This window comes from Hyperolius riggenbachi, chromosome 6, assembly GCF_040937935.1.
Source record: "Hyperolius riggenbachi isolate aHypRig1 chromosome 6, aHypRig1.pri, whole genome shotgun sequence".
Classification (NCBI taxonomy): Eukaryota; Metazoa; Chordata; class Amphibia; order Anura; family Hyperoliidae; genus Hyperolius; species Hyperolius riggenbachi.
In genome coordinates this window covers 163,960,258-163,981,423 of record NC_090651.1, presented here as the reverse complement: position 1 = coordinate 163,981,423, position 21,166 = coordinate 163,960,258, and the positions used below count along the sequence as shown (strand labels likewise).

Here is a 21,166-nt window from a genome sequence, read left to right as displayed (position 1 = left end):
ATATTCAATTTATGGAGCAGATGCAATTTCTTATTACTGACAGACTCTGCCTGTTGCAAGCACACTACAGTATTCATCAACTTGTACTAAACTGAAGAACCACATTTGAAAAATTTGACCAAAAGATTTGCATGGCTTTTGCTTACTGTGCAGTGTACAGGATGTGGGGGGCCTTTAAAGGCCCCGTTCACACTTGCGTTTCTGTAAAGAACGGACCGGATGGTATCCGGATCCGAACCGTACGGTTCCGATCTGGACCGTTTGCATACGTATTGATACGGCTGCGATCTGTTTGGTAAAAGAGATACAAACTATATAAATATTGTTTGGGTCTGGGAGGTCAGCAGAAGGTGCACATGTAGAATCAGGTCCTCCGCTGTGTAGGGCCTCACCTTCACGTCCGACATGTGCTGCCAAACAGCTCCAGCACAAGTCACTGCTGCTCCACTCCAGAAATGCTGGGCCCATGTGTCCCCATACAAAATGGCCACTAGAAAGCGCATAGGAAGTGGGGTAGAACGCCAGGTTTTTATAGCCAGTGTGTTCTGTGCTTTCCGTTTCCTATTGGTTTCTATGCACGGATGGTAAAGTCAGGCTCCGGTCCGGGTGCGTCGGCCGGATGATCCGGACCCAAAAATAGAGCATGTTGGAAAAGTGTCCGGAGTCCGGATCCGATCCAGCTCCGTTCCGTACGGAACGGACGCGTGTGAACGGCCGCAAAGACTTTGCATTGCTATGCGGAACGTCCGTTCCGTTTGTGCAGTATACAGTCCGGATCCGATAAGGCGAATGTGAACCGGGCCTAACAGAACTCCCCAAAACTCTCCAACTGTGACTAATGTCAACCACTGGCCAGGTTTAATAAACCAGTAAAATAAAATTTAATTGAAAAAAAAAGATGAGAAAGCACAATGCAGAATTGTGGCTTGAGTAACATATGATATTCTTGAAATAGATTTATGTGCATACATACTGAAGTATAAAGTTCTGATGAACGAGGTTCCCTGATCCACCTTCCTGCCCACAGGAACACGCGACGGCACACGAGAGGTGCGAACGATAATGGCCGTTCGTGCAGGAATCATTGGGTGTTGCCAGGGATCTTAAAGATTTGACCCATGACGTTCGTTATTGCCCTGCGTAGCAAAGCATTGTTCACCTAATCAGTCAAGCCAGGGAAAAAAAAGTGCTGGTGATAAGTGATGGAGAGAGGCTGGAGAAAAGTAAGAGAGAGAGGAATGGAGATAGTGTAGGAGAGAGGATGGAGGTAAGTGAGGGAGAGAGGCTGGAGATAACCGAGGGAGAGAGGCTGGAGATAAGCGAAGGAGAGAGGCTGGAGATAAGCGAGGGAGAGAGGCTGGAGATAAGCGAGGGAGAGAGGCTGGAGATAAGCGAGGGAGAGAGGCTGGAGATAAGCGAGGGAGAGAGGCTGGAGATAAGCGAAGGAGAGAGGCTGGAGATAAGCGAAGGAAAAAGGCTGGAGATAAGCGAAGGAGAGAGGCTGGAGATAAGCGAAGGAGAAAGGCTGGAGATAAGCGAAGGAGAGAGGCTGGAGATAAGTGAGGGAGAGAGGCTGGAGAAAAGCAAGAGAGAGAGGAATGGAGATATTGTAGGAGAGAGGATGGAGGTAAGTGAGGGAGAGTGGACAGAGATAAGCGAGGGAGAGAGGCTGGAGATAAGCACGGTAGAGAGGCTGGAGATAAGCGAAGGAGAGAGGCTGGAGATAAGCGAGGGAGAGAGGCTGGAGATAAGCGAGGGAGAGAGGCTGGAGATAAGTGAAGGAGAGAGGCTGGAGATTAGGGATGCTCAAATTCGGCTTCGGGAGATATCCGGATTTTTGCTATCTGGATATCTCCCTGTAATGCTGTACGGGCTGGGCGGGGGGGGGGGGGGGGTCAAGCTTACCTCTCAGGTGACCGCCGCTTGGAGCGCATCGTGGGAGGCGCTGAGGGACGACCGAAGAAGACGTCAGAGAGGTAAGCTTGACCCCCCCGCCCAGCCCGCACAGCATTACTGGGAGATATCCGGATAGCAAAAATCCGGATATCTCCCGAAGCCGAATTTGAGCATCCCTACTGGAGATAAGTGAGGGAGAGAGGCTGGAGATAAGTGAGGGAGAGAGGCTGGAGAAAAGCAAGAGAGAGAGGAATGGAGATAGTGTAGGAGAGAGGATGGAGGTAAGTGAGGGAGAGTGGACAGAGATAAGCGAGGGAGAGTGGACAGAGATAAGCGAGGGAGAGAGGCTGGAGATAAGCGAGGGAGAGAGGCTGGAGATAAGCGAGGGAGAGAGGCTGGAGATAAGCGAGGGAGAGAGGCTGGAGATAAGCGAGGGAGAGAGGCTGGAGATAAGCGAGGGAGAGAGGCTGGAGATAAGCGAGGGAGAGAGGCTGGAGATAAGCGAGGGAGAGAGGCTGGTGATAAGTGAGGGGGAGAGAAGTTGAAGAAAAGCAAGAGAGAGAGGAATGGAGATAGTGTAGGAGAGAGGACGGAGGTAAGTGAGGGAGAGTGAACAGAGATAAATGAGGGAGAGAGGCTGGAGATAAGCGAGGTAGAGAGGCTGGAGATAAGCGAGGTAGAGAGGCTGGAGATAAGCGAAGGAGAGAGGCTGGAGATAAGCGAGGGAGAGAGGCTGGAGATAAGCGAAGGAGAGAGGCTGGAGATAAGTGAGAGAATGAGGCTGAAAGTGAGAGAGAATAGATGGAGATAAGTGAGAGAGAATAGCTGGAGATAAGTGAGGGAGAATAGCTGGAAATAAGTGAGGGAGAGAGGGCCATATGCAATTCACTTTTTTACGTGAGTTTTCTCCTAGGAGATCATTTTTCATCTTCTATTTAAAATAACTTTCCAGTACCTTTCAACTAAAAAAGGACCAAAAAGTAAATGATAAAGTACCATCACAATTATTTTGAATATTTTCTTGGTTTCTGATGGCTTAAAAGGCATTTTATTGACAAGTTTCAAAATACCACCTAGGAGAAAAAGTTCATTGCATATGGGCCAGAGGCTGGAGAGAAGTGAGAGAGAGGGGCTGGAGAGAAGTGAGAGAGAGGGGCTGGAGAGAAGTGAGAGAGAGAGGCTGGAGAGAAGTGAGAGAGAGAGGCTGGAGAGAAGTGAGAGAGAGAGGCTGGAGAGAAGTGAGAGAGAGAGGCTGAAGAGAAGTGAGAGAGAGAGGCTGGAGAGAAGTGAGAGAGAGAGGCTGGAGAGGAGAGAGAGAGAGGCTGGAGAGGAGAGAGAGAGAGAGGCTGGAGATAAGTGAGCGAGAGAGGCTGGAGATAAGTGAGCGAGAGAGGCTGGAGATAAGTGAGCGAGAGAGGCTGGAGATAAGTGAGAGAGAGAGGCTGGAGATAAGTGAGAGAGAGAGGCTGGAGATAAGTGAGAGACAGAGAGAGAGAGAGAGAGGCTGGAGATAAGTGAGAGAGAGAGAGAGAGAGAGAGAGAGAGGCTGGAGATAAGTGTGAGAGAGAGAGAGAGAGAGAGAGAGAGGCTGGAGATAAGTGAGAGAGAGAGAGAGAGAGAGAGAGAGAGGGGCTGGAGATAAGTGAGAGAGAGAGAGAGAGAGGCTGGAGATAAGTGAGAGAGAGAGAGAGAGAGAGAGAGAGAGGCTGGAGATAAGTGAGAGAGAGAGAGAGAGAGAGAGAGAGAGGCACTCGCAAGACTTTTCAACCTTATCCTGAGTGCGGGCTCCTTTCCTCAGGCCTGGAGTGAAGGCCTCATAACACCCATCTACAAGAATGGGGACAGATATGATCCAGCAAACTACAGAGGAATCTGTGTCAGCAGTACACTGGGGAAACTGTTTAACAGCATCATCAATAAAAGGATCCTCTCCTTCCTCACACAGCAGGACGTACTCAGCAAAAGCCAAGCTGGGTTCATGCCAAACCACCGCACAACCGACCACATCTACACACTGCACAGCCTTATCAAGACTCATGTCCACAGCTCACGTGGCAAAATACACGCTTGCTTTGTGGATTTTAAGAAGGCGTTTGACTCGGTGTGGCACCCAGGCCTTTTCCTAAAACTCCTAGAGAGCGGAATAGGAGGTAGAATCTATGATGTCATCAAGAGTTCATATACTGGGAACCAATGCAGTGTGAAAGTGGACGGGAAGAGAAGCGCGTTCTTCAAGCAGGGTCGAGGAGTCAGGCAGGGCTGCAGTTTGAGCCCAACGCTCTTTAACATATTTATTAACCAACTGGCTGTAGCCCTGGAATCCTCCCCAGCACCAGGCCTCCTCTTGCATGACCACGAGGTGAAGTTCCTGCTGTATGCAGATGATCTCCTGCTGCTCTCCCCAACAGAAAGGGGCCTACAGGACAGCCTGGCAGTACTGGAGAGTTTCTGCACCACATGGGCACTGCCCATCAACCCAAAGAAGACAAAAGTGATGGTGTTCCAGAGAAAAAATCTAAAAATGCCCACCTCCTCATTTATATTAAATGCTGCCCACTGGAGACCACAAACAGTTACACCTACCTGGGGCTGGAAATTAACCAAACTGGGAGCTTTAAACCAGCAGTAGAGGCCCTGAAGGAAAAAGCCTGCAGAACGTTTTATGCCATCAGAAGGCAACTTTACCACCTAAAAACCACCGGTGAGAGTCTGGGTAAAGATATTCAACAGCATCATCACCCCAATCCTGCTCTATAGCAGTGAGGTATGGGGCCCGGTCACCTACCCTGACCAATCAAAATGGGACTCCAGCCCAACAGAAATCTTCCATCTAGAGTTCTGCAAGTATCTTCTCCAAGTCCATCGCAGCACTTCGAACTTAGCTTGCCGGGCAGAGCTAGGCAGATTCCCACTATGGCTGACTATCCAGCAGAGGGCGCTCTCATATTGGGCGCATATACAGAGCAGCAACCCCAGCACTTACCACCATAAAGCCTCACTGAGCCAGGGTGGGGAGGCCATACCACGCTCTCTGAAACAAAACGTCAAGAGCCAGCCCAGCCAAGACCACCAACACAGGCTGACAAAAGCCCAAATAAAAGGAATGATAGAAAGCTGCAAGGACCGATACATAGAGGAATGGAGAAGTGACATAAAGAACTCCAGAAACTCACTATCTACCAATCACTACAGAGGGAGTACACAATGGCCCCATATCTGGAGAGGCTACACCACCACAAAGATAGACAGGCCTTGAGCCTGTACCGTCTGAGTGCCCACAACCTGGAGATAGAGACAGGACGACACAGACAGACATGGAAGCCCCGGGAGGAGAGACTGTGCAGGCAATGTGACCAGGGGGTCCTGGAGGATGAGGCCCACTTCCTGCTACACTGCAGCAAATATACACCGTTGAGGACCGCCCATTTCCAAAGACTCTCCGCCCACATTGCAGATTTCACCTCCACAGATGAGGAGAGGAAACTCTACATCATACTGGGGGAAGAGGAAGAAACTGTGCAAATAGCTGCCCGATATGTCACGGCCTGCCACCAACTGAGAGGAACATGATAACACATGGACTGTATAACCCCATACTCCCCTCCCCTATGGACTGTATGCCTATACCCCCCTCCCCTATGGACTATATACCCCATCCCCCCATACCATCCCGTACATCCTCCTATGGACTGTATACCCATGTCCTTCCCTTATTCCACAATCCCCCCCCCCCCCCCCCACATTAATGTTCTATTTTGCTTTGGCAATGCTAAATGTATTTGGTCCTGCCAATAAAGCTTTTTTGGATTTGGATTTGGCTGGAGATAAGTGAGAGAGAGAGAGAGAGGCTGGAGATAAGTGAGAGAGAGAGAGAGAGGCTGGAGATAAGTGAGAGAGAGAGAGAGAGGCTGGAGATAAGTGAGGGAGAGAGGCTGGAGATAAGTGAGGGAGAGAGGCTGAAAGTGAGGGAGAGAGGCTGAAAGTGAGGGAGAGAGGCTGAAGTGAGGGAGAGAGGCTGAAAGTGAGGGAGAGAGGCTGAAAGTGTGTGTGTGTGTGTGTGTGTGTGTGTGTGTGTGTGTGTGTGTGTGTGTGTGTGTGTGTGTGTGTGTGTGTGTGTGTGTGTGTGTGTGTGTGTGTGTGTGTGTGTGTGTGTGTGTGTGTGTGTGTGTGTGTGTGTGTGTGTGTGAGAGACCATCTGTACAACAACAAGCACCTTGACAAACAAGGAGTCAGCCGCCTAGCAAAGGAACTAAAGGACATGGTGCTAAATAGACCCCCGAGACTCCAAGAGAGCCCTAACTCAACAATCAGACAGCAAACCACAATGTCCCAACACCAGAGAGAGAGCCCACAAGCATGGAAAACATGTAGGAAACCGCCTGCCCCACAATGGCAACACAAAGCGACAGAGGGTAGCATCATGGCGGAAATCAGAACTTTGCTTATCAATATACAAAGCAGATTGAGGTGACACCCACAACAGTGTCCACCCTCCCCCTGAAAATACTGAGTCCTATGAAAATTTCTGCTCATTACAAGGTAAACCGACTCAAAATGACATCCCTTATCATCAGTAGCTGGAACATCCAAGGGCTGAACGCCTCAGCTTTTGGATCCAAAACAAATGATCCAGACTTTAAAAAGAGACTTGAAAACATTGATATCCAAATCCTCCTGGAGACATGGACCCGGGCAGAGGATGAATCTTTCGTACCCATGGGGTACCGGGAATTCTCCATATCTGCCCAGAAAAACAGGAACATTAAACAGGGCCGCCGTTCAGGAGGCATACTAATCTGGTATAAGGAGGAGCTCACAGAGCACATCAAAGCAATCAAACGAGGAGACAGCCACATCTGGATCAAAATAAACAGCTCCATCCTCACCTCTCAGTCTGACATGTACCTGTGTGCAGCATACATCCCCCCAACAGAGTCCCCTTACTACAAACCTGACATCTATGAGGTCCTACAAAGAGAAGCCAGCCACTTCCAGTCTCAGGGCAGAGTGCTCATCTATGGAGACCTCAACGCTAGAACAGGCACAGAGAAGGACTATCTGACCTCTGAGGGAAACACATACATACTTGGAGGAGAGAGCTACTACCAGGAACCAATGCAGACAGCAAGAAACAGCTATGACAAGACAGTAAACAAAAGTGGGAAATCCCTGTTGAACCTGTGCCGGAGCCTCGGCCTATACATAATGAATGGGCGAACCAGGGGTGACTCTCTTGGGAGATTTACTATGAACTCACATGTAGGCAGCAGTGTGGTAGATTATGCTGTCACAGACACAGACCCCATAAACATCAATGCCCTCATAGTCACCCCTGAAACACACCTGTCAGACCACAACCAAATCCTGCTGTACCTGAAATCCACCGATAAACCAACCACACAGCAACCTCACCAGAACGGTCTCTACAAGCTGCCACCATCCTTCAAATGGCCCAAAGAGTCTGCCATCAAATTCACCAACATGACCAACACTGCCAAAATCCAAGAACTGCTGACAAACTTTCATACCAACCTATATGAACTGAACAAACAAGGTGTCAACCATGCAGTGAAGGACTTCAGCAACATCCTATATAACATGGCAGTACTCGCCGGCCTCAAGCAGACCAACTTTAAGAGATCCACAAATAAACAGTCCCAAAAATGGTTTGACAGTGAGTGCAAGGCTCTACGTAATTCTCTAAGGGCAGCCTCTAACCAAAAGCACAGAGACCCCAACAACCAGGACCTAAGGGAAGCCCATGACCACCTACAGAGACAATACAAAGACACCCTCAGGCGGAAAAAACAGAGCCACATCTCCCACAAACTCCAACAGCTGGAGGACTCCCTCCAAGACAACTCATTCTGGGAGACCTGGAACCACATTGGGACAAAGCCCAAGAAAAGCCCTCTCCACATCCAAAATGGCCACATCTGGCTCCACTACTTCAGGGACCTCTACAAAGACATCCCAGAAAATGCCCAAACCCCGGAACAGAAACAAATAGCCGCAAAGCTGAAGGACATGGAGGAGACAATCAAGGACTTTCAAAACCCCCTGGATACACCAATCACGGTGCAGGAAATAAGAGAAAGAACAAAGCTGATAAAATGTAAGAAGGCTAGCGGTACCGATGGCATCCTGCCAGAGATGATCAAATACAGCCCCCCGGACACACATGAGGCACTCGCAAGACTATTCAACCTTATCCTGAGTGCGGGCTCCTTTCCTCAGGCCTGGAGTGAAGGCCTCATAACACCCATCTACAAGAATGGAGACAGATATGATCCAGCAAACTACAGAGGAATCTGTGTCAGCAGTACACTGGGGAAACTGTTTAACAGCATCATCAATAAGAGGATCCTCTCCTTCCTCACACAGCAGGACGTACTCAGCAAAAGCCAAGCTGGGTTCATGCCAAACCACCACAGCACCGACCACATCTACACACTGCACAGCCTTATCAAGACCCATGTCCACAGCTCACGCGGCAAAATACACGCTTGCTTTGTGGATTTTAAGAAGGCGTTTGACTCGGTGTGGCACCCAGGCCTTTTCCTAAAACTCCTAGAGAGCGGAATAGGAGGTAGAATCTATGATGTCATCAAGAGTTCATATACTGGGAACCAATGCAGTGTGAAAGTGGACGGGAAGAGAAGCGCGTTCTTCAAGCAGGGTCGAGGAGTCAGGCAGGGCTGCAGTTTGAGCCCAACGCTCTTTAACATATTTATTAACCAACTGGCTGTAGCCCTGGAATCCTCCCCAGCACCAGGCCTCCTCTTGCATGACCACGAGGTGAAGTTCCTGCTGTATGCAGATGATCTCCTGCTGCTCTCCCCAACAGAAAGGGGCCTACAGGACAGCCTGGCAGTACTGGAGAGTTTCTGCACCACATGGGCACTGCCCATCAACCCAAAGAAGACAAAAGTGATGGTGTTCCAGAGAAAAAAATCTAAAAATGCCCACCTCCTCATTTATATTAAATGGCTGCCCACTGGAGACCACAAACAGTTACACCTACCTGGGGCTGGAAATTAACCAAACTGGGAGCTTTAAACCAGCAGTAGAGGCCCTGAAGGAAAAAGCCTGCAGAACGTTTTATGCCATCAGAAGGCAACTTTACCACCTAAAACCACCGGTGAGAGTCTGGGTAAAGATATTCAACAGCATCATCACCCCAATCCTGCTCTATAGCAGTGAGGTATGGGGCCCGGTCACCTACCCTGACCAATCAAAATGGGACTCCAGCCCAACAGAAATCTTCCATCTAGAGTTCTGCAAGTATCTTCTCCAAGTCCATCGCAGCACTTCGAACTCAGCTTGCCGGGCAGAGCTAGGCAGATTCCCACTATGGCTGACTATCCAGCAGAGGGCACTCTCATATTGGGCGCATATACAGAGCAGCAACCCCAGCACTTACCACCATAAAGCCTCACTGAGCCAGGGTGGGGAGGCCATACCACGCTCTCTGAAACAAAACGTCAAGAGCCAGCCCAGCCAAGACCACCAACACAGGCTGACAAAAGCCCAAATAAAAGGAATGATAGAAAGCTGCAAGGACCGATACATAGAGGAATGGAGAAGTGACATAAAGAACTCCCAGAAACTCACTATCTACCAATCACTACAGAGGGAGTACACAATGGCCCCATATCTGGAGAGGCTACACCACCACAAAGATAGACAGGCCTTGAGCCTGTACCGTCTGAGTGCCCACAACCTGGAGATAGAGACAGGACGACACAGACAGACATGGAAGCCCAGGGAGGAGAGACTGTGCCGGCAATGTGATCAGGGGGTCCTGGAGGATGAGGCCCACTTCCTGCTACACTGCAGCAAATATACACCGTTGAGGACCGCCCATTTCCAAAGACTCTCCGCCCACATTGCAGATTTCACCTCCACAGATGAGGAGAGGAAACTCTATATCATACTGGGGGAAGAGGAAGAAACTGTGCAAATAGCTGCCAGATATGTCACGGCCTGCCACCAACTGAGAGGAACATGATAACACATGGACTGTATAACCCCATACTCCCCTCCCCTATGGACTGTATGCCTATACCCCCCTCCCCTATGGACTATATACCCCATCCCCCCCATACCATCCCGTACATCCTCCTATGGACTGTATACCCATGTCCTTCCCTTATTCCCACAATCCCCCCCCCCCCCACGTTAATGTTCTATTTTGCTTTGGCAATGCTAAATGTATTTGGTCCTGCCAATAAAGCTTTTTTGGATTTGGATTTGGATTTGGAGAGAGAGAGAGAGAGAGAGAGACTGAAAGTGAGAGAGAGAGGCTGAGGATAAGTGAGAGAGAGGCTGGAGATAAGTGAGAGAGAGATGCTGGAGATAAGTGAGAGAGAGAGAGGCTGGAGATAAGTGAGAGAGAGAGAGGCTGGATATAAGTGAGAGAGAGGCTGGAGATAAGTGAGAGAGAGAGAGAGAGAGAGGCTGGAGATAAGTGAGAGAGAGAGAGAGGCTGGAGATAAGTGAGGGAGAGGGGCTGAAAGTGAGGGAGAGAGGCTAAAAGTGAGGGAGAGGCGCTAAAAGTGAGGGAGAGAGGCTGAAAGTGAGGGAGAGAGGCTGAAAGTGAGGGAGAGAGGCTGAAAGTGAGGGAGAGAGGCTGAAAGTGAGGGAGAGAGGCTGAAAGAGAGAGAGAGAGAGAGAGGCTGAAAGTGAGAGAGAGAGAGAGAGAGAGAGAGAGAGAGAGAGAGAGAGAGAGGCGGAGAGAGAGGGGCTGAAAGAGAGAGCGAGAGAGAGAGAGGGGCTGAAAGTGAGAGAGAGAGAGAGAGAGAGAGAGAGAGAGAGGCTGAAAGTGAGAGAGAGGCTGAAAGTGTGAGAGAGAAAGAGAGAGAGAGAGGCTGAAAGTGAGTGTGAGAGAGAGAGAGAGAGAGAGAGAGAGGCTGAAAGTGAGAGAGCGAGAGAGAGAGAGGCTGAAAGTGAGAGAGAGAGAGAGAGAGAGAGAGAGAGGCTGAAAGTGAGAGAGCGAGAGAGAGAGAGGAATAGGAGGTAGAATCTATGATGTCATCAAGAGTTCATATACTAGGAACCAATGCAGTGTGAAAGTGGACGGAAAAAGAAGCGCGTTCTTCAAGCAGGGTCGAGGAGTCAGGCAGGGCTGCAGTTTGAGCCCAACGCTCTTTAACATATTCATTAACCAACTGGCTGTAGCCCTGGAATCCTCCCCAGCACCAGGCCTCCTCTTGCATGACCACGAGGTGAAGTTCCTGCTGTATGCAGATGATCTCCTGCTACTCTCCCCAACAGAAAGGGGCCTACAGGACAGCCTCGCAGTACTCGAGAGTTTCTGCACCACATGGGCACTGCCCATCAACCCAAACAAGACAAAAGTGATGGTGTTCCAGAGAAAACTGCCCACCTCCTTATTTATATTAAATGGCTGCCCACTGGAGACCACAAACAGTTACACCTACCTGGGGCTGGAAATTAACCAAACGGGGAGCTTTAAACCAGCTGTAGAGGCCCTGAAGGAAAAAGCTTGCAGAACCTTTTATGCCATCAGAAGGCAACTTTACCACCTAAAACCACCGGTGAGAGTCTGGGTAAAGATATTCAACAGCATCATCACCCCAATCCTGCTTTATAGCAGTGAGGTATGGGGCCCGGTCACCTACCCTGACCAATCAAAATGGGACTCCAGCCCAACAGAAATCTTCCATCTAGAGTTCTGCAAGTATCTTCTCCAAGTCCATCGCAGCACTTCGAACTCAGCTTGCCGGGCAGAGCTAGGCAGATTCCCACTATGGCTGACTATCCAGCAGAGGGCGCTCTCATACTGGGCGCATATACAGAGCAGCAACCCCAGCACTTACCACCATAAAGCCTCACTGAGCCAGGGTGGAGAGGCCATGCCACGCGCTTTGAAACAAAGCGTCAACAGCCAGCCCAGCCAAGACCACCAACACAGGCTGACAAAAGCCCAAATAAAAGGAATGATAGAAAGCTGCAAGGACTGATACCTAGAGGAATGGAGTAGTGACATAAAGAACTCCCAGAAACTCACTATCTACCAATCACTACAGAGGGAGTACACAATGGCTCCATATCTGGAGAGGCTACACCACCAAAAAGATAGACAGGCCTTGAGCCTGTACCGTCTGAGCGCCCACAACCTGGAGATAGAGACAGGACGACACAGAGACATGGAAGCCCCGGGAGGAGAGACTGTGCAGACTATGTGACCAGGGGGTTTTGGAGGATGAGGCCCACTTCCTGCTACACTGCAGCAAATATGCACTGCTGAGGACCGCCCACTTCCAGAGACTCTCCGCCCACATCCCAGATTTCACCTCCACAGATGAGGAGAGGAAACTCTATATCTTACTGGGGGAAGAGGAAAAAACTGTGCAAATAGCAGCCCGATATATAACTGCCTGCCACCAACTGAGAGGAACATAATATCACAAGGACTGTATACCCCCATACTCCCCTCCCCTATGGACTGTATACCTATACCCCCCTCCCCTATGGACTATATATCTCATCCCCCCCATACCATACATTACATCCTCCACACTCCTATGGACTGTATACCTATATCCTTCCCTTATTCCCAAAATCCCCCCCCCCCCCCCCACACACACACACGTTAATGTTTTGTTTTGCTTTGGCAATGCTAAATGTATTTGGTCCTGCCAATAAAGCTTTTTTGGATCTAGAGAGAGAGAGAGAGATATAGAGAGAGAGAGAGAGAGAGGGAGAGAGAGAGGATGAAGATAAGTGAGGGAGGGTGACTAGAAGTGAGTGAGAGAGGCTGCATGTAAGCGAAGAAGGGAGCTGATGATACATAAAGGAGACAGACTGGGAGTGAGGGAAAGAGGCTGGATATAAGTAAAAGGCGGATGTTAGTGAGGGAGAGACACAAAGTAAGTGAAGAAGTCTATCTTTTTTGCAGCAACAATACAGAAAGCGTTTCAGCGTGTTGTAAAGTAACACATCTGGGAACATTTTAGCGGACAACGCAAACAAGATTTCCTGTCGGGTTATATAATAATGTGGCCACCAACGTCCACCTTAAAATGTATGTTGTCGCGCATGCCATGTGTTGGGAAAAATGTGCATAAAACTGTGTTTGTATGTGCTTTGCATTGTGTGAATTGGTCCTTTTTAAAAGCAGTAGGGGCACATGCGCGGAGCCGCCATGAGCAGACGCTAGGTGGCTGAGCTCAGTCTCCGGTTTCCTGAAATTACCTTACAATAGCCCCACATCCATCAACAGATGGCACCAAGTCATCTGCCTTGCTCCGTGAGATGTCCAGGAGGGCCAAGAAGAACTCCCTGTCCCGACCAGAGGCTCCCAAAAAGCGAAACAAACAACATACACTCACGTACCATTTCGGGCCTGCCGCCACGAGGTCCAAGATGGCCACCGCTGCCTCAACTGCGCCTCCTTCCCCGGATCCCGGCTCGCCTACCTCCATACCTGAATCACCGCAATCCGCGGCGGAGGTTCCTCTCACGAGCCAGAAATCCCAACAGCTCTACAGGGATATCAGCAGGCTCTTTAAACGGGAATTGGCGGCTGCTGTGACGGATCTCTCCAACCAGATCAAAGAGGTGGGTGAACGCTTAGCTACCCTCTAAAAGCAGGCCGACTCCCTAGTTGATGCAGTTGCGGCCGACAAATTGCAGATAGACGACCAAGACGAAAAGATCCACACTATGGAGCTGAAACTAGAAGACCTCGAGAACAGGTCCCGGAGAGCGAACATCCGCATACGGGAGGTCCCGGAGACCATTACTAACCTAAAAGAGACCGCTCTTAACCTCTTCGCTGCTCTTCTCCCGCAGCTTGACCCGCAGGAATTTAGAATTGTGCGTATACACCGGGCCCTACAACGCCCCCGCAACACTGATCTCCCCCGGGACATTATCTTAAAGATGCAACATGAGGAGATGCGAGATGCTGTCCTAACTGCCGCTAGGCCTCTGAGCGCACTCCCAGGTCTTTCCGAACTCCGTACACCTCTATGCCGATCTCTCCCTTCTCACGCTGGCAAGAAGAAGAGATATGCGACCAGCAACCCAAGCTCTGCTTGCAGCTTCTGTTAAATACAAATGGGGTTTCCCCTTCTCTTTGTGTTTCCAGTATAATAACCGGAACTTTGCTTGCAAGACATTTGCTGAAGCACGCTTAGCCCTGGAGCAATCCGGCCTACAACTGCCCCCTCATACTGCGGTGTCGCCTCCTCAAAGTTCCCCAAGACCGACCAGAGTCTGGACTGAAGTTACCCATCGCAGACAACGCCGAGCCTCTGAGAAACCCTCTTCTCCTCCTTCGCCGGCATAATCTTCCCAGACAATCTAAATGAAAGCTATAGGTACCGTACTGATGGCCAAATGTTTTAATTTTTGCATATGATAGTTCTCTTATTCTCCATGTTGGAAATACTGTATTTGACCTCTAAGAGTGTATGCCCGTATACATCACGGAGTCCCCCTGTTTATATCTTATAACTGTAATAGATTTGTTATAAATATAGGTATATTTTCATTTCATTGTTACATGGTTCATTGCTGTGTATGTTGTCTGTAAAATTGTAGCTGCACCTCCCAGAGCTCATAGAGGACTTGTGTTCTCATTATCTATCCAAAAGGCAATTGTTGACTGTTCCTTGCTGGACAAACACAGCACCTGGAGGATTGTTCTTATCTGCTCAAGAGACAATTGTCTGACTCCTCTCTGCCAGACCACAAGGCACCTACAGAAGGTCATTTTCACTATCTACTAAGTGGTCTGGGGACTGGGCCCTGCTGGACTGATAACATTCAGCATGTGCATTAAAAAGAGGGTCAGTTACTGAGGGAGAAGTCAGTCAAGGGGACAGCAAGCTGCGGCGCTGGTTCTCCATCCCCCTGGATCCAGACCAGAGCTACTGGAGTAGCTACTTTCTTGATCTGTGTTCCTTTGCCTGTGAGACTGGATGTTCTGAGAGGGATCCAACAGGCTGCAGTGGATCCAATGCTGTAGATGGTGCCTGCCCTGGGATAGACTCAGTTGGACTTTGTGAACTGTTCTCCCAAGATCACTGGATTTTACTAAAACCCCTATGTGGGATGCTGGACTAAAACACCTGGATTTTAGATACAATTCTCTTGGACTGTATAGAATTCTCACTCTGTCCCTGTTCGGCTGTTGTTATAGAAGTTTGTTTCCCTGGAACATCAACCGTTGTACTAGGTTCTGGTATTTTGTGGATTAATAAAACTCCTGAACTCTCCTCCTAGTGGTCACTACCGGTGTCCTTCAGTATATATCATCACAATAACCCTTTATCTCTACCTCCGCTGCTCATTCCAAAGACTGCCTTAAATGATCAGGGCGTGAGGCTCCTCTCCTACAAGTTTACTGCCTTTTTGGACTGCATCACTCTTCATGTTTGATTTGGCTATCTTGATCTACCTTTTCAGCTAAGATCTCATTATGTAATACTGGTCTATTTATATGATACTCCTCCCTAGAGTATGCTCATATGCACATATTGCTCGTTATGCCGTTTTAAGATGGCCTCTCTTTGCACTAATTGAGGCCTATGAAGCTTGTGAAGCTTATAACTAACCTTTTACTTTTCAGGTATCCCGGAGACTGCTATGTTGACCCCTGAACAGATTCACGCATGAGGGTCCCGTTAATATGGTCCCCTTCATCTGTGAATCACCTGGAGAGGAACATTTTCCTCTATTTTCTTGTTCTTTTATGTTTGTTTGTAATGTTTTATAACCTTACCTTGACTACGGTACCTGTCTATATCCTGTTATCAACCCTCCTTCTGGGCCTATGTGATCACTCAATTTTCGAAGTTAGACCTCTCATGATTGTATTGTCTATTAATTTGCAGCACTTAACCATTCCCCATGTGTAGAATCATTTCCCACAATGTCCGGGGTTTTAATTCCCCCCCTAAAAGAAGAAAGGCCATGCAAAATTATCTGTCTCATAAGCCTGATGATATCGCTTTGCAAGAGACCCACTTCACTCAAGCTTCCTTTCCCAAATTCATACATGCACAATATAGGCGAGTCTATTTAGCCTCTTCCCCCTCCGGGAAAACTTTTGGCGTTGCCTTACTTCTCCACAACGCATTCCCCATGGAGGTGGAACAGGCTATTCCTGATAAAGTAGGCCGATTCCTTATTTTACTAGGCACGCTCCACTCACGACGAGTATGCCTGGTCTCCTCATACTCTCACCCGAGAGACCCCTTAACAACCTTTATGGCCTGTGCAAATCACCTCACGTCCTTAACCTACGATCATATATATTGGTGTGGAGACTTCAATGCTGTTCTCGTCCCCAGCCTTGACTCTTCCACTTCACAAGATTACAGGCTCTCTCAGACGAAGTTAAAAACCCTCCATAGAATGTTGGAATCTCTATCTCTAGTTGACGTGTGGAGGGAGTTCCATGGGCAAACAAGGGGTTACACTTATTATTCTCCCCAACATCACACACATTCACGTATTGATCTTGTATTTACTAATACCAGTAGCATACTCAATTTAATTTACGCTCGCCACGTGCCGTGCTCATGGTCAGACCACGACATGGTCCTAGCTACTTTCAATTCACAGTCTCCAAAATGCCTTAACCACTCCTGGCGACTAAATGAATCTCTCCTAACCAACCCCATGGTTGTCTCTGATTTATCCCAACACCTCACTGAATTTTTTGAAATTAACAATACCCCAGGTATAGCCAAATCCTCTTTATGGCTCTCCCACAAGGCCTATATTAGAGGCCAAATTATCAGGCTGGCCTCACGTATCAAGGAGCACTCTGAATCCTTATGTAATTTGCAACACAAACTAAATAAACTTGTAGCTGAACATCAAACTTCTCCCTCCTTATACCTCTACAAACTAATTAGTGACACCAAAATACAAATTGACGTTCTCCTTTCTCATCAGGCTGAGAAGGCTCATAGATGGACTCAATCCCGTTGTCACAAACTACTTAATAAACCAGATCGATGGCTAGCTGCTAAACTTAGGGAGAAACAACAATTAAACAACGTCAGGAAGATTAGGCTCTCAAATGGCAGAGAAACTTGCAACCCAGACGAGATCCATGACCGTTTCCTCCAATATTACACCTCATTATATTCCCAACCCTCTTCTTCATCCGCCCAAGACCCTCAGTCTTCTTTCTCCAATGTACCAATCCCCTGTCTTTCACCCCTAACAGCGAGTACACTTAATCTCCCCATCTCCTCTGACGAAGTTGAAGAAGTTATTAAGCATCTTAAGAGCCATAAAGCTCCGGGCCCAGACGGCTTTACTGCCTCCTACTACAAAAAGTTCTCGGATATCCTTATTCCCCATCTAACTGCATTATTCAACTCCATATTACGTGGGGCCTCGACCCCTCCTGAATTTTTAGCTTCTTCAATAGTAGTCATCCCGAAACCAGGCCATGACCCCCTAAATCCTCCCAACTACCGTCTCATTTCCCTCCTAAATTCCGACTACAAAATCTTCACCTCAGTCCTTGTCTCCCGCCTTAACAAATTGCTAGCCTCACTCATCCACAAAGACCAGGTGGGATTCATCCCCCAGCGCCAAGCTTCTGATAACATCCGGAAACTTCTAAATATCATCCACCATGCCCATCGCCTCAAACATCCCCTGGCAGTGCTCCTTCTCGATATTGAAAAGGCCTTTGACACCCTATCTTGGCCCTTTATGCTTCAAACACTACAAAGATTTGGTATCACTGACCCTTTCCTCCAAGCAATCAAATCCCTGTACTCTCTCCCTACGGCCTCCCTGAAGCTTCCCTCCACACGTCAACCCTCAATCAAGATAGAAAGGGGAACACGGCAAGGCTGCCCCCTATCCCCAGCGCTATTTGCGCTATGTATGGAACCTCTTGCAGTTAAGATTAGACAGACATCGGATATTCAGGGATACCAAATAGGTAGACGCTCCCATAAAATTTCACTATTTGCGGATGACTTGGCCCTAACGTTAACTAGTCCCACCACAACAATACCCCTAGTACTGAACCTCTTGTCAAATTTTAAAGACATATCTGGCTTGTCTCTGAACATCACCAAATCAGAACTTCTCCCTTGCAATATTCCCAGCTCTATTGTTAATGCTTTGTCCTCTCACTTTGGATTCCGTATTCAGCATAAATATATAAAATACCTCAGAGTGAAAGTTACAAAAAATCCCTCTGATATGTTTCACCTTAACTATTCCCCACTGATATCTAACCTACTAAAGCTACTTACCACCTGGATTAAACTCCCAATCTCCCTTAGCGGAAGGATCCATGCTGTTCACATGACCTTGCTCCCTAAAATCCTTTATTATTTTAGGGTCCTCCCTATCTTAGTTCCTAAGAACTCTTTGATCCCTCTCCAAAAAGAGGTTTCTAAATTCATCTGGGCCCACAAGCCTCCCCGAATTTCCTCTAAGAGGATGCAACTTCCCAAGTACGCAGGAGGCCCTGCTGTACCTAACTTCTATAATTACTATATAGCTGCCCAATTAGCCCATATCCCCCCTTCTCAAGCCGGACCAAGTGCACCTCTCTGGGTCAGCATTGAGTCATCTCTCCTGAAACCCTTTACAGTGGAGTCCTTGGTGTGGTCCTCGCTGTCACAACCTTTTCAGCTACTGTCTACCTCCCCCTACACTCTTCACACCCTAAACATATGGAAAAGATATCGCTAAAGTCTAAGACTACAAGCATCCCCTTCACTATCTACAAGACTATTTGGTAACCCTGACTTCCCCCAGGCCTAAATTTGGACATGGCGTGGTTAACCTCCTCCCATCATACTAATTTAGCTAATTTTCAAAGGCTAGGGATTATGATTTCTCCTTCCACATTATCTGAATCGCTCTCCTGTAGGCCTCACCAATTTTTCCACCTCCAGCAGGTCTACCACTTCTGGTCATCCCTGGGCCCCCTAACCCCTGACGCCTCTTACACTTTTTTTTGAAAATTTCTGCAAAACCTCACCCTTAGAAGGCGGTATCATTTCATATCTATATGCTCAATTGGCTACCCGAGCCCAAGCTGCCATGGACACCGTTCTGGAAAAATGGGAAGCTGATCTCAACATCCACCTTTCACCCAAAAGAGGGAAACCCTTATGAAAGGAAGTCTATATTTTTCAATATTAGAAACTAATGTCAAATTAATACACAGAGCTTACCTAACTCCGGTGCAGGTCTCTGGCATCTTCCCTCAAGCCTCCCCCTTATGCTACAGGGGTTGCGGTTCTAGGGGAACATTAGCCCATATGTGGTGGACATGCCCTTTGGTTGCCAGATTTTGGTCACATGTTGCCGGACTGATTGCATCTGTCCTTCAGATCCCATTCTCTCCCACCCAATCTGTTTTTCTGATGGGTAATAAACCCAACAATTTGAAACATCCAGCTCATAGATTAACCCAGCATATCTTAAATTCTGCTAAAACGTACTTAGCTTCTCGATGGAAGGATCCTTTTCTCTCTTTAGATCATGTGATTAGTAAAGTCCACAGAGTTATGATACTGGAGAGAATGGTTGCTATCTCGGAGGATCGGATGCTCCAGTTTACCAACACATGGTCCCCCTGGATCGACTATGCTGATAATAATGGCCTTCGCTACTCTATTTTCTTTATCTAACATAGAGGCACTGTACACATTGTACCTAGCATGCCATATAATATATTGTTCTATCCTAGGCCCTAACAATCCCCTTTTTGAATTTGCACCTATAGGTACCGTATTCCTATTCCTAGTTTGTCTTGTTGTTTTTGTTTATTGTCTTTATATGTTCATGTATTTGGCTATTATCTTTCCCCCCTGCGTGGGGTATCCAGATTTATTCACCCTTGTTCAATTTGCTATCATTCAATAAAAACCTTTGAAACTAAAAGCAGTAACTAGGCAGACCGTAAACAAGGGAATCTCATACAGTAAGAGCACTATAATGTTAACAGAATACAAAAGTATATATTTTTCCAGTGCAGCAATACACGGTGTATAAAACATTTCCTGAGATTATGGCAATCTAACTTTATGTTTACCTTTTGGTTCTTGCTGCTCATCATCACTGTCTGAATTGTCCTGGGTTACGATGTGCTTTGGTTTTATGTTCTCTAGACAAACACAAAAATACTAATTAAAAAAATGCATTTTTATTTTGTATTCAGTATGTGCTTGTGGCCACTGAAAGACCAATGATGATAATTCTATCCTCCGCCATGAAAGTTATAATGCATAGTATATGTTATGAATGCCATCGACCATAGTCAATTTATACACCTTTATCATAATATCAGTTGAGAAATGATTGCAAGAGGTTGTAATCCCAGTGCTCTACAAAATGACATGCATTGGGCTAAATGCACAGTTGTCCTCTATAGAGACAAAAGAAGGGAAAGGCCAAAGGGCAAGTCGTATTCTCTTCTGACTAATTTCCATGCCGCAACTAATAAGTTCATTTTTGTGGAAAATTCTTTCAAAAAGTAGACTTTAGAACAGGAATGTTAAATCGGTCCTTCGAGGGCCAAGGTCCTCACACATTTTTGACACAGCTCAAATTAATTGATGGGTCTGAAAGAAAAGGTGTGGTCCACTGGATAGAACACATTCCTCCCTTTTTCAGTCCATCCTAAACACTGGCATGGATCCAGCCTTCCAGGCCTGGAGTTCGACACCTGTGCTTTAGAAGAATCTCTAGATCATCACTGGCACATTCTTTTATGTCTTTCTCTTTGTTTCTTCATACTATGCATTTATTACCCTTTTTATTGTCTCTTTGTAGTTTCTGTACATTCTGTACTTTATTCTCTTTAAAGCCTCCTTTATTTCTCTTCCATTTTCTCCTTTTCTCCCTCCCAGTGTTATGATCTTCCCCAGCACTCACTGAACAGCTTGCATCTCCCGTACAGAGTTAATCTGAATGCGATTATACACTTGTCGAATTCTTTAATTGTGATAAGAATCAATAAACCACCCTTTTCCCATTCATTTACCGTGGTGCAATTACTTTACTAATGCTAAGTACACACCATACAATTTACTCGATTTTTTTTTACAACATGTTCGGTCTGAATTGTGATTGATTTTTGTTCACGTCTATGGAAATCCATCGGGAAATCGATCGAAATTCAGATTGGACATGTTGGAAAAAGAACGAACTGGCAGGTAAATCTGCCAGAAAATTGTATGGTGTGTACATAGCATAAAACTGCTTTACAACAACCATTCAATTTTGTTTGTATATACAGACA

The 21,166-nt window shown here is 47.4% G+C and overlaps 1 protein-coding gene across 1 annotated transcript in view; it reads right to left on the bottom strand.

The window, feature by feature from the left end:
- The window catches only part of LOC137521208 (cytosolic phospholipase A2-like), a 160,856-nt gene that overhangs the window by 75,638 nt on the left and 64,052 nt on the right, over window positions 1–21,166 (bottom strand). The window contains exon 7 of the mRNA XM_068240165.1: window positions 19,958–20,029. Within this exon, the coding sequence (XP_068096266.1) occupies window positions 19,958–20,029 (72 nt within the window). The remainder of the gene's footprint in view (window positions 1–19,957; window positions 20,030–21,166) is intronic.